This window comes from Gobius niger, assembly GCF_951799975.1.
Source record: "Gobius niger genome assembly, chromosome: 6".
NCBI classification, from domain to species: domain Eukaryota; kingdom Metazoa; phylum Chordata; class Actinopteri; order Gobiiformes; family Gobiidae; genus Gobius; species Gobius niger.
Genome location: NC_136857.1, coordinates 7,369,103 through 7,383,287, shown reverse-complemented (window position 1 = coordinate 7,383,287; position 14,185 = coordinate 7,369,103). Strand labels below are relative to the sequence as shown.

Below are 14,185 nucleotides of genomic sequence, written 5' to 3'. Positions count from 1 at the left end.
TGTCATTTGTCAAGAATTAAACAAAAATCAACGGCTTTTGTGGCTCCTTAATTTGTCAAAATAGAGTGACATGAGGGTTTGTGGGGATTTAATAGCCTTTAATAGAGGGGTTGCCATTGTGTCAGTGCATATATAGAAGGTCATGATTATGTTGTCAACTACACAGCGTCTAAATGCAATAAGCTAAAGGAGTTTGAGGCTTATTTGGAGCTTGGAACGTGGCAGTAAAAAGACTGAATCAATCCAATAGCAAAACTACAACACTGCTGGTGAATATATGACTTTGAAACCTTTCCTTTCTACCAATATTCCCAAGAAAATCAAAAGTGTCCACATTTTATAGAGCCAGGCTTGAATGTATGGGTGTTTTATAAAGAGTTATTCAGAGGAGATTTTGAATCTATTTAATTTAGTCTTTGAATTATCTCTGAACATAATAGAGAGGAACAGGCTCTTTCTTTGGACATGTGATCAGTTTAGAGAAAGCCGTCATGCAAGGGTCCAGGGAGGGAAAGAGGGGCAGAGTAAGACCTAGAACGAGATGGCTGGACAATGTGCTGGAAAAACTGGGAATGACTGAAGAACTGAAGAACTGTGTTGACAGGATGAGATGGAGATGCCAAATTGATTTGGTTGCCAGGGGTCGGAGTCCACCTGATGGATGAAGAAGAATCAGGTTTGGAGCTAGATAGTAAAACATAAATATACTGCCAGTGGCAAGTACAAGACTGGAGAATCTAGTGATTGTTGGTGGCCAAGTATATATTTTTTGGTGATCAAGCTTTTGTTGTGCAAATATGATCAAGTATAATTATTTACACATATGCAACCACGTGATGTGCACGCCCCCTTACTCCAACAATGGGCTCCTGCAAATAACAAAGCAAAACAATCTCCCCCTCATCCCGCCTTACCCTAAACCCCCTCCTGATGTCCAGGCACTTAAATATACATTTCAGTATTTCTTAAAGGCTTGTTCCCTCCGTCAGAAGACATCCACAGCAGTACAAAAATCACATGGTGAACCACAAAATAATAATGATAATATAAATACATATGGCTCTGTATCATTAAGTAATAGAAAATTATCGAAAATTATATGTGTATATATGGAATTATTATAAGTATATTTGTCCTCAGTGTCACAGAAATACTTCCACATCCATGGGTCTCAAGGTCATCTAATTTTGGAAAATATGTTGTTAATTTGGGAGGAGTTTATTCATCCCACAACTATTTTTTACAGAGCAATATTGAAAGTTACCAAAATATTTACTCAGGAGTAATGTTACTTTAATATAATTTTACTCAAGTAGAAATAATACTTAGAGACTGATTTATGATTCTGTTGTGACATAACATGAGAAACAAAACATGTTATAATGTGAACATTTTTAGATTCTCATAAAACGAATAAATCGTTATGAAAACAAACAAAACAAGGCATACATATTTTTTATGCGTCAAAATGAATATTTGTCACTTCGCCAAAAGATTTACTCACAGGCACGAGTTACTGTTTACTCAAGTAAAGTACAGATACTTCATTTTAATATTACTCAAGCAGAAGTACTTTACAAAAAAAAACTTGCTAAAGTACAATGACTCCATGAGGTAGCTACTTAAATATATAGTATAGTAAATATAGCTGAGTACTGCCCACCTTTGAACGTAAACAACACTGAGTACAAAAACAAAATCAGGCGTCCATGAGGGGCCCCATGGTCTTTAAAATAGATCCATGAGGGGCCCCATGATCTTTATAATAGATCCATGAGGGGCCCCATGATCTTTATAATAGATCCATGAGGGGCCCCATGATCTATACATCCATGAGAATCCCCCGCTGTGCCCCTAGGCTGTAGAAGCTGGCCCAGCTGATAAGGGAAAACATGAAGGCAAAACTGTCCAATTTTCAGATCATGGGACGTCCCTAATTTGCACAATAAGAGGTTTAATTACCACGCGATTGTTATTCCTGAACATAGACGAGATGATTTCTACAGTCTATGGATAGAACCAGCAACCCCCCTCCCCCTAAAAAGAAAAACTTCCACCCTAGAATAATTGAACACAAAAGCGCACACACCTACTTCCACAAGAGGAAACTGTAAGTAAACCTGATAAGATAAGAGTAAGACCAATGGCGATAACTGAGAGGTATTGACACCTCGATGACTCGTACTTGGGAGCTCCTTGCATCCACAGGAGGACCCTCGCGGTTCCCTGACGTGACCCCATAATACCCACGCGGTATTAAGTCGCTCCTGATTGGCTGCAGAGGCTGATATCCCGCCTCTTAAAAGGAGGGGCCGCGCGGGGCTCGGGTTGTTTTTGTCTTCCAGCTTCAAGTTCATCGCAGCAGCCGTCGACCCAGGTTGTTAAAATGTCTTTAAAAACAGTGGGTTCTGCATTAACTCGTTCCCTTTGGACGCAGGGCAGGAGGAGCTCGCCCTGTGGGAACAGACTCGCCACGACCTGCTGCGGCTCTGCCAAAGGAAAACAGAGCTGTGATGAAAAAACAAACGAGCAAAGTTGTGGTGGCGGCTCGGCCGGGTCGGGTGGTGTGGACGCGGGTCCATCCAGTGATCCCTCCAACAGAGCAGCCCCAGTCGGAGGCAACAAGAAGCCCGAAGAGCCGGGAGGAGCTCCGGGAGTCAGCGGGGTGAGAGGACGGTCATATTTTACCAAAGCTGCGCCCATGGATCAGACGACCTACCTGTGGTCTCGGTACCAAGAAATGAAGCGGCTCGTGCACGGTAAGGGCCCCTCTTTGCCACACACACTGTCCCCATGTACAAAACAGTCCTCAGTGTCTGTCCCGTCGCTGCACCACATTTCTCTAAAGGAGATATTGTGTCTGTTCATGTTGACATAGTTCAGAAGTGGCCTAAAGGCGCCGTTGGCCTGGCACTTCCCAAACCGCTCTCACTCTGCAGCCTGTCTTTAAAGCTGTACATGCATGTTGTATGTTGTATATTGTATATTGCAATGATTGCCCATGTATCGTATCCCCAGTGGAGCAGAGTCAGAGGAGGATCATGGCTCATGGGCTGCATGGCAGCTGTACGTGCATATTGAGAGGGGGGAAGTGCGTGTGAGAACAAAAACAAAGCATGCCCGCTACAGTACACGCTGTACACGCCTCTGCCCAAAGAGTAACAGGAAAATGAAAACTATCTCTACATCTGCCTTTTCTACTGTTTGTGTGTGTGCAGTTTTTACTTCACTGTGATGCATTCAGGATGCAAAACTAAACTGTGGTTGACAAAATATATTTTTGCAAAATGCCATGCAAAAATTCAAACCTTTTAGAAATCTTTATAATACAATCTTTTGTAATACATTAACTGTAAACGTGTTGCCTACAGCATTTTTGCACATTTAGTTCCAGTTTGTGAACATGCAGCATTTCAGATCAACATATCAGGGCATGCGATTATCACATGCATGTATCGAGTTTTCCCTGGACTTTGGAGGCAGTGGCCTACTTTCTTGTTTCTCTTTGATTTGTAGCTTGGCAGGACATTTCTGTGTTACAATTAAAGATTTTGTTTGATTTGGCTGGTGCGATCAAAGCACTGCAAACTGTTGTAAACAGTGTTGCTTACTCAGCATTAAATGCTTTATAAATTCTTAATGCATGATTTTCATGCTTCCCCAAAGTCGTCTCAAGACACTGCCCTGTGGACAAACTGTTCTTTTGGACTGACTCGGTCCATTGAAGTGCTGGTTTACATATTGGCTTGGCTGATGCAACTCCTGTCATGCCTGCCAATTCCTTTTGATCAGAAACAGTGGAACACTCCTGTTTCCTGAAATGTTCTTTAATCAGCAGCAAAACAAAAACAAACATTAGTTGGATGAGGACGCCCTGATTTCTCCCAGAGCTGGATGACTGTACTGTTCCTGTGTTGCAGATCTAATTCCACCGGGAGCCTGTGGTATTCTCAACTCCTCTACAATCTACGCCAACAACGAAGTGAGCCTGGCTGAGGTGGACATCTATGGCTTTGATTATGACTATACTTTGGCTCTGTATTCGAACGCACTTCACTCTATGATCTACAATGCTGCCAGAGGCTTTCTCATCGACCACTTCAAGGTACTTGTTTTATTCTCAGAACACTATAGAAGACTAATGCATTATTATTATTATTATTATTATTATTATTATTATTATTATTATTATTATTATTATTATTATTATTATTATTATTATTATTATTATTATTATTATTATTATTATTATTATTATTATTATTATTATTATCCTTTTTAAGGAAGACAATGCTGGCAAAGTTTTTCTTTGGGTTGGCGGGTCAAAGTGGTCTTCGAAATAAAGAAAAATGTTTAATATGCACCATTTCACTGAATCAGCATTCCTCCATAGATATGTATAGGAAAAGCTTTATCCTGTAAATGCATTTTTGTCACACTTTGCTGACAATATCTCCACATAAAGCACAGTGAAAAACATTGGTCATTCTTCGCCTGCTTTATTGAGCCTCTAATCCTAAAACCAGGCAGACTGTTTTGCAAAGATATTTTTATATTTTTGCCCGTAATGGACAAGAAGTGCTTTGTCCTTGTTCACGGGTCATTCCTTTCAGTAACTTCAGCTTTGTGTTCACTTTGACAGTATCCTCAAGACATCCGCAAGTACGACTACATACCTAACTTTGCTGCTCGAGGGCTTCACTACGACATTCAAAAGGTACATTTATTGTTACTCCATTAATTAAAATTGTCTTTAAATGTTTTGTCTTTGTTCTCTAATATGAATGTATTTGTGTTCTAGGGACTTCTGATGAAAATTGATGCATTTCACTATATCCAACAAGGGACAGTTTACAGGTAAAAAGGCTTTTAAGTAATGATATTATTCTGTCATTGCTTTATAGTGTTTGCCTAATTTAATTTGAACTTTAAACTCTGTCTTGTTTTGTCCAGAGGATTGAGTCCTGTCCCGGACGAGGAGGTGCTGGAGCTATTTGGTGGGACCTTTCACATACCTCTGGAGCAGGACAGTGGTTTCTACGGAAAGGTAAGAAAATGGTGAAAAGTAAGCCTAAGAGATTAAACAAAAATATAAAAAAACATGTAACAAAAGGCTCGGAAAAAATGTAGGGCTGAGCTACTTCAGTGACTGTGGAATTTTACAGAGTCCTGACTCATGGGTTCCTTTAAGTAAAAAAAGCCAAGAATCTGATCCAAGTGATGTAATGTTAATTACAGAGCCTTCTTGCATGCAAAACGTGACCCTACAGACAAAAAGCTCTTTATATTTCAGCATCTTCTCAAATGTGAATGCTTCTGTTTGGTCAAATGTGCACTTAATTGACCTGAAGCGTGTTTAATTTTGAATGCAAAGTAAGGAAAAAGTGCAGTCAGAGCACTTTTCCCACATTATTTTTCCCCGTACCTGCTCATTTACAGAAGTGTGCTCTTCAGCTACAGAGCTGGCACTTTCCCGCTGGCACTTTCCCTTAGCACAAAACTGAGCACAGATTTTGCTCCAGTCATGGTGACACACAACTGTCATAATCCCATCGTTTCAGACGGGCATGTCCAGGATTAGCAGTGCCACTGTGGATCTGTTTAAGCTGTCTGATATTCAACATAGTTGTACTATCGCTCTATTATGACAGATTCAGATGCTGGTAAATTACACATGACGTTCACAGACCATTGTGACCAATTAGATGTTTTAATATTGAGATTTCACTTTGGCGTTTGTTAAATAAATAAATAAACACATATATATATATATATATATATATATATATATATATATATATATATATATATATATATATATATATATGCTGCATACTTTATACAGTACATACGAGGTACTATCTTGTATTCTGCAAGGCCTACACCCAAATGTGGTCTGTGTTTACCAATGCATTTTTATTTCTTATAATACAACTAACCTATGTCTAAAACATTGGAGTGTGATGATCAGTGAGCCTGAAAGTTCCTGCCTGCCCTGGCTATAAAGTAAATTGTTGCAGCTGAAGGCCTTGGATCTCTACAGAGTCAAATTACAAAGGTCTTGACCTTGTAATGTTCATCTGGACTTTGTTTTTTGAGCGGAAATCTTTTGACCTTTGACCTCCTTTCATTAAGAAATAACCCAGTCCAGATGATTACTGTAAAAAAAACAAAAAACATTTTTAACATGTCCATAACCACAAGCATTTGAGAAAAGACTTAAATATGAACTGCTTAACTTAAGCATCTTGAATAGTAATAATGGTCTAGCTGTCTAAGCTATAGGGTCAGCAGGTCTAAAGCATAAGACCTCGTGGAGACTGACTCATTTGTAACTACGGTAACGCTGCCATTATCTAATTGCAGCTACAGACACAAGTCAATAGTAGTTTTTAAGTTGCCTCTAGCAGAAACATTCCTGCACTCCATGATCATTTTGAGCTGGAGTCTCAGAGGCTGAAGGTGAGCTGAAAATGCGTGTCAAGAATCCATCATGTGTTGTCAAGCACTCTGGCCTCAAGAATGGCCTCTTTCTTTTTTCTAATCCCACTTGAAGCTTCCCCGCCCCAAGCACCACAACGTTCTGTGTTCTCCCTGTGACCTCTCAAAAGAACATGTGATGCAATACATTGTTTACTCTACCAGGTTACACAAATTGTCGCCAAATTTAAGATGTCCCAATAGCCATGTTTGCCTAAAACGATAACAAAAAGTACAGCAATTTAGTTTTAGTCATGATTTTCCTTTTTTTTTTTTTTCTCTCTTTAATTTAAGCTTTGTCTGGCTATGACACAATTCGCTATGAAGCTTACTGTATTGAAGTGGTTCCGAAGAATATTGTTGTTGCTGTATTTAAGACAATTACCAAATAGTTTCTTTCTCATTGTGCAGCCCTACATTCTGACGTTCTTCAATCATGATTTTTCATTTGTTTGTTCCACACAGGGCCCTAAAGTGAAGCAGTACATGGACATCTTCTCCATCCCGGAAATGACTCTCATGGCGGTGGCGAATGATTTCTTCATCAAGAACAACATTGACTACGATCCGGTTCACCTCTACAAAGATGTGACGGTGAGAATCATTTCCCCCACATCAGATTTCTAAGCTTTCTGATGTATATTTTCTCAGGGTTAGTCCGCACAACGTGTCGTCTAGTTTAAAGTTTGCATTGAGATCTCACGGGTAGCGTACTACAGTGTTCTGTTGCTCTGTTTTGCAAAGGGCTCCTGTTACAGTCTCGTACAGTGCGTGTCCACTATTTACATGCAGAGAGTTCAGGAAATGGTCAAGTCATACATTGATAATCATGACCCTCCATTTAATGATCTGATTGCTATATAACAAAATGGTCTGAACACCTTTTGAAGCCTCCTAGTTAACATTGCAGTTTGTTTTATTACTCTAGTTTAGTTTGTTTGAGCATTTTACATTTATGATTGTTTTAATGTGTTTTACAGGAAGCTGTTGGCATGGTTCACCTAAAAGGATACATGTACAAATGGATTATGCAGGATCTTGGTAAGAAAGCCAAAGGCACACTCAAATGCATTACTTCAGCTGACCAAAGTGCATGTGACAGGTCTGTTTGATTGGATAATGCCTGCAGCGTTTATTTAATAGTCATAATTTTACACTTGTAAAGTTTCTGTTTTATGAAAATCTTCAACGGAAGTGACTTGGAAAGAAGTGGGGGATTCTCCTAATCCCACTTCAAAGGATAGAAGTGGGATTGTTGTGTAATCTTTGTCTTATGTCCCATCCTGAACCCATTTACATTGCGGAAAAATAATAAACAAAAATGTCAAACCAGAAAAAGCTTGAGATCAAGTTGAGAAGATGTTTGTGAAGGCTCTCATTCATCCAGGGAGTATCTATCGTGGAAAAGCTAAATCATTGACTGGACTGGGTTTTGGTAAAGTTGAGGACGTTTTTCTTGTCACAGAAGCTTCTTCTTTGCTCTTTAGGTCAGAAAAGACACTTTTACCCAAACTTGCACAGTCTTTAGACCCAGGCTCCTCCCAGGAAGAGGGAACCAACACTGCCAAACATCCCATAGAGGGTGGCGCTCTGTAATGGCCTATTGAGATCATGTGGACGACCCTCTTTTGTTGAGGCTAATGGGTCGTCTACGGCCAGTGACTCAGCAGTAAAGCGGAACAAAGAGTTGCAAGTGATCTACTGTAAACAACTTGAGTGGGGGTGTTTGGTAGCTTTGGTTCCCTCCTCCGGGGAGGAGCCGGAGTCTTATTTAGACCGCTCCAGTTTGGGTATAACTTTTTCTGACCTAAAGAGCTAAGAAGAAGCTTCTGTGATTAGAAGCAAAATGACCTCAACTTTACCAAAATCCAGTCCAGTCAATGATTTAGCTTCTCTACAACGGTTGATAAGATCTTACAAAAAAATTACCAACTGGAGGGCTGTGGTCAAAGTGTGCAAGACTTTTTTCAGAGGGTCACGAGGTCGGCAGATAACCTGTTGGAAGTTCTTGATTATTATCGATCAATGCCTTTTAAACTGATCCTGGTGCGGAAACACTACTTCGATCCTCTTGTCTGACCTGTCTCATGCACTGTAGGTTATGAGGTTAAACCATTTCCTGTTGGCCTTTAACTGTTTACATACCTGACTTTTGTGCGCAACATCCCATATCTGTCTAAATCTATTCCTCTTCTCAGATGAGTACATCCTCAGAGGAGAGGAGACCGATGCGGTTTTGCACAAACTGGTTGAAAATGGGAAGAAACTTTTCCTTATCACGAACAGTCCATTCGCCTTTGTGTAAGTGTCCAGTATCTAATCTTCATCTGCAGGCCTCAGTGTAGGCCATTTATACTATGTTACCAGAGCATGTGCTGAAGAAAATAATTACTCGAGTAAGGGTAAAATGCTAAAGTAACTGTTGGGCGTAGCATCTCAGTCCTGATTTAAGTGTGTCACATAAATGTATCCAGTGTTTTGTTCTCATGCAACTCGCTGGGAATTTTGTTACAGGGATAAAGGGATGACGCATATGGTTGGAAAAAACTGGAGAGACTTCTTCGACGTTGTTATTGTGCAGGCCGACAAGCCTCATTTCTTCACGGACTGTGTCAAGTGAGTTACACGGATCATGAAGAATAGATTTTCGAACTTAAAACATTGTTCTCTTTCCTTTGGGGTTTATTAAGAAATTTGTATGGTACTGTCTAGGTTTAGTCTGTGTGCAGATTACATTTAAATGCTTGCTACTTAAATTTATATGAAGGGAAAAAAACTACAAAATGGCAGTATTTAGAAAAAAAGCGCTCACTCTAACAAGTCCCATAAATTTGTTCATGGTTGTAAATGTATAAAAAGTGTAGCTGTTTTCACCAAACCAAGCGTTGTGCTTCCAACTTGATCCAAATAAAGAAAATTCTTAGAGGGGCTAGGTGCAAGTTAGCCATTTTATACTCACTACTGCCACCTCAGTTCATACTGGCAACTGCACCGTCTATATTAAGCTTGTGCATGACAGCACTTCGGACTGAAATAACACGTTTTTGAGTGACCGTGCAGGATTTTAGAGGCAGTTGTGGTGAATATGTCTAGGCTCATTCTACACCTTAGGACATTGTTGAAACATGTAGGAGGAGGAAAATACTTAATTTTAACATTTTTAAACTCCGTGTAGTCTCTTTTAACTATAAATCTAAAAAAAATATTGATTTAATTGCAACATCCATGATCAGTTTTGTACATTTAAAAGGAAGATCTTAATGTTGTGTATATTTCACTTAGACCTTTCCGAAGACAGGACTGTGATGGCGCGCTGCGATGGGACAAAATAAAGAGTCTGGAGAAGGGACAAATCTACAAACAGGTCAGTTCCTTTTGATTCTTTAAAAGGAAAGAAAAACCGACGACTCCTGTTTTCACACACACTGAGCTTGTTTTTCTTGTGTTCTGCCTCAGGGGAACTTGTTTGACTTTCTCAAGCTGACCGGCTGGCGTGGATCCAAAGTCTTGTACTTTGGAGACCATCTTTACAGTGACTTGGCTGTGAGTAATTGGACACTTGCAAAAGGCAATAGACGTAGAACAGGGTTACACAATTATCTCCAGCACTGATTTATTATGTTCATTACAGGGATGTGTCTATGGTAAACTTTAGTGTTAGATTGAGATTTCCACAATATACAACTCTATTTAGTTACAGATAGCTTTTTTTTAATAACTTTTTTTGCAGCTTCTTGTCCCCTAACTTGCTTTATCTGATTTCTTTTGATATACCAGGACTTAACGCTTCGTCATGGGTGGCGCACAGCAGCCATAGTCCCGGAGCTGGAGCAGGAGACAAAGATCGTGAGCACCAGCCGTTATTCGACCAGCCTCACCTGGATGCAAGCGCTGACAGGCCTCCTGGAACAACTGCAGGTAAGACTCGGGGAAATGTGAAACCCAAACACTGTCTTTCTTTGTCGAGGCACATGCAAGTTTTGTCTGTCGTACAATATCACAGACCTATTGCTCAACTGTAACCAAATGATTGCTACAAATGTTAGAAGTACGGGGAGAACAAGGTCAGAAATCCAAGCCACATTCATCCATTTTCTTTTTCTGCATATACAGCAAAAATAATAGTGTTAAACTACTCTTTTGAGATTGGTCCTTCAAGATGTAATCAATGGCCGCTGGTTGCACTGCTTTAAAGGAATAGGCCACCGTTTTTACATACTGAGATATGTTCTTACCTTAGCTTTGACGAGTTCTTTAGGACCTGTCTGGTCTTCCCCCGTGCCTTCTATCACGTAAACACAGCGCAGACGGCGTTAGCATTTAGCCTCTCTCTCTCTCCACTATAGCTCCAAAGGTAAGAACATATCTCAGTATGTAAAAACGGTGGCCTATTCCTTTAAGACCACGACACTAGGGGCCGACATTGTCCGCCATTGCTGCAATACCTCTATATGTGGCCGGCAAAACAGGCTAGTTTTCCATTAGGTAGCGTTGCACTTTCCACAAGTTTTAAAGCAACTGGTTTCTAATTTTTTTTTTTGGAACTTGCTACACCTAGATATTGCTCCTGTGAGAACGCTGGGTTAGTTGGTTAAAGAAACCAGTGTCCGTAAGAACATTTTTAGAAAGCTTGTATACTAATGAGGGCCGGACATTGATTGACAGGCAGTTTGCATTAGAGCTAATGGCACGGCTACGACCGAACTATGGGCCCCGCGAGGGTCTAGTCTACAGTGAAGATCCCGCCCTTATGCCATTTTTGGGAACGTGCTCCGTCAGCGCAGGGTAGGAAGAGTCTGTAATCCGCCATGATTTCTCCCTCGAACGTAGTAATTATGGCAAACATGGAGGAGTGAGGAGATGGAGTCTATTAACATTATGTCTGTGGATGTATTGTGCACCATTCATCATTCAGTGTGTGCCCCATTTGAGAAAGTCTAAACCACAAAACATGGTTGAATAGTGGAAGCTCTTAATGACATTGTGTACTACTATGGTTTGATTGTAAACTGATTACACGTTCTTGTATATCTTTTCTTCCAGACACACCGGGACCCAGCATCGAAAGAGGTTTTCCAGGAATGGCAAAAGGAAAGAGAAGAACTTAGGTGAGCTCTAGTAGAATTTATGGCTGCACAATATGAGGATTGTGATATTGAAAGTTATCGCCAAACAGATTCCAAATCTTTTCAGCAAATTGTGTGAAAACAATAGTAAGTCAGGAGTGAGGTCAAAATGGAACACATTACAAAAATCACGACCGCATCTGAACTTCTGGACATTACTAGGTTTTTGTTTTAGGTTTTGTTGGCAAAAAATGCGTTTCTCTATCAGATCGAAGGCCTCAGCAATTGTAAATAGTACTGCATCGCCGAATCTTGCAATAATAATGATGTTGCCATTATATTGTGCAGCCCTAGTAGAATTGTAAGGCTTTTCTACCTGTATGAATATTAAATTCTCACATTTTGCTCTTCCTTTTCAGGATAATCGCAAAGAACTTGTTTAATCCTCAGTTTGGGAGCATCTTCAGGACGTGCCACAACCCGACGTACTTCTCTCGGAGGCTGTGTCGCTTTTCAGACCTGTACATGGCGTCGCTCAGCTGCCTGTTGAAATATGACCCAGACTTCACTTTTTACCCGCGCCGCACGCCTCTGCAGCACGAGGCGCCACTGTGGATGGACCAGCTGTGCACGGGCTGCAGGAAAACTCCACATCTGGATGAGATGTCCAGCATCCGATAGAACAAAGAGATGCACTCATGGACTCATAGGATTTTGTTTATCCTTGATCAACACTTGAAACGATCTATAAGGACTTTTTATTTTTGAACGATTGTGTGGGGTGGGCGAAATGCAATGTAATGTATGTGTTAAATGCAGCTGTTTGCTCAAACACACATGTCTGCTTTTCCCACTCGCAAAAGGAGCTTTGTTATCGCTTCACGACTTCATGGATTCAATTGAGACCTGGACTCATCTATGGAATCGTAATATGAATTTATGCGTTTGCCATATCGCCCACCCCTTGTTACTAATTTCACTTTTTAGCCAAAAAAAAGAAGTTACGCACAACTCTCTTCACAGGAGCAAAGCAATACTATTCTCCATAGTGACTCACTTTCATATTACACTTGAGAGTGCTGCTTTCGGGGAGCTTCTGTTCAGAGAGCATCTTTTTTTTTTTTTTTACATGGTATTTACATGGTATTGAACTGGAGTACGCACATCAGCTGAACTTGTTTTTTGGTTGCAATGACAATACTGAGCTGTATCCGCACATTTATAATAAAGAACTTACATTTTACAGATGTGTGTGTTTTATTTTATCTTTTCACCCCAAAAGACTGAGAAGTTTATTTATGCCATCGATCACTCCATGTTACAATTTGACCCAAGCTTGGTTAAAGTCACAGAATTAATTACATTAACAGCGGTTGTATTAACAGACTCCTGGCAACATTGGTTGCCAGGCTGTAGAGTCCTGCAGTGGTTCCAAACTTGTTTAGTCTCACTCCTTGTGGCATTCCTTTCTACTCAAAGTACCCTCAACTCTAAAATAATCTGCTAGGCTTATTTAAAGGTATGTATTTGTATATTGTGTTCAAAATAAAGCAAAAAAAAAAAAAAAACTCTGAAATTCAAACCTTTTACTGCAGAGTATCATTGAAAAGTTTACTTATAAAATAACATACTGTACTTTTTAAATCTGAAATATTCTGTGTACCCACGGTGGTCCCCGCACCGTACCCCCCTGCAGGGGGTACATCACCATTAGCTGATTGGCCCGTCACATGACCATTCACTACAGCGCGCGCAGGGAGGACTACCAGCACCAGCAGGTAATTAATGCACTTTTATCAAACCACTTTTGAGTTGAGTGTTATGTGATTAAGCGCATTGTGTTTTAAGTTACCAATTTAGGTCAATTTTTAGTTTTCAATGAGTTTTGAGCGGCAGCACTTCTACCAATTGGCTAAGTGTATGGGCATGATCTTTGTAAGCATCATTTATCTTGGCCTATAAAATAGACTGACTTAAAATAGAAATCTGAACATTAAAACTCTTCGTGGATGGGCAACCACTTGTTTTTGCAACCACTTGTCGCGGAGTTGTAAGTTTTCATGTGCTACAGGCATGACGCACGTGACCATGTTTACTTTCTGCTGTGCGGTTTATCTGTTTTTTACGCACGTCGTCTCAAGTTGTGGACAAGATGTGCTCGTGGCTCCTCCACGCGGCTTAAACCACACCCAAGTGCTTATTTTAACGTAGAAGTATCTTTCAATACCAACAGAAGTATCTTGTCTATGTTGAATGATTGTGCAGGTTGTGATTGACACTCAGCAGGAATCCGTTACCACTTGTGAAAAGGAAAGCAGTCATCCAAAGCCTAATTCAAGTGGCTATTAGACATTGCGTTTATGTTTCTGAATTGATCTAATCTACAGTAGCATAATGTGAAAAGCTAAGAATTAACATTTTACATATAATTGTACCAAAGCACTTCCAAATCCAGTGTGTTTTAAAGTCATGTGAACTTAAACACGTTTTCTTAGTTCCCTTCTGAAAGTTGTTTACTTTGCGTATCTTTAACTGCTGCCAACTTTCCCTCACTCTACATCTCACTTGCTGTTCTGCACATTGCGTAGCAGAAGTTTGCATCACAGGCTCTGGGCTTTCAAAAACAATCAGAGAACACT

General features: G+C 40.2%; 1 protein-coding gene across 1 annotated transcript; it reads left to right on the top strand.

Annotated features, from left to right (window-relative positions):
- The first annotated feature begins 2,353 nt into the window (after window positions 1-2,353).
- Window positions 2,354-12,773, top strand: nt5dc2 (5'-nucleotidase domain containing 2). Its single transcript, XM_079559291.1, has 14 exons — window positions 2,354-2,759; window positions 3,921-4,105; window positions 4,643-4,717; window positions 4,802-4,857; window positions 4,954-5,047; window positions 6,946-7,074; window positions 7,461-7,521; window positions 8,679-8,781; window positions 8,995-9,096; window positions 9,763-9,844; window positions 9,937-10,023; window positions 10,258-10,398; window positions 11,524-11,588; window positions 11,966-12,773. Exons 1-14 carry the CDS (start codon window positions 2,387-2,389, stop codon window positions 12,225-12,227), a joined length of 1,815 nt encoding a protein of 604 aa, XP_079415417.1. The 5' UTR covers window positions 2,354-2,386; the 3' UTR covers window positions 12,228-12,773.
- Window positions 12,774-14,185: the final 1,412 nt, after the last annotated feature.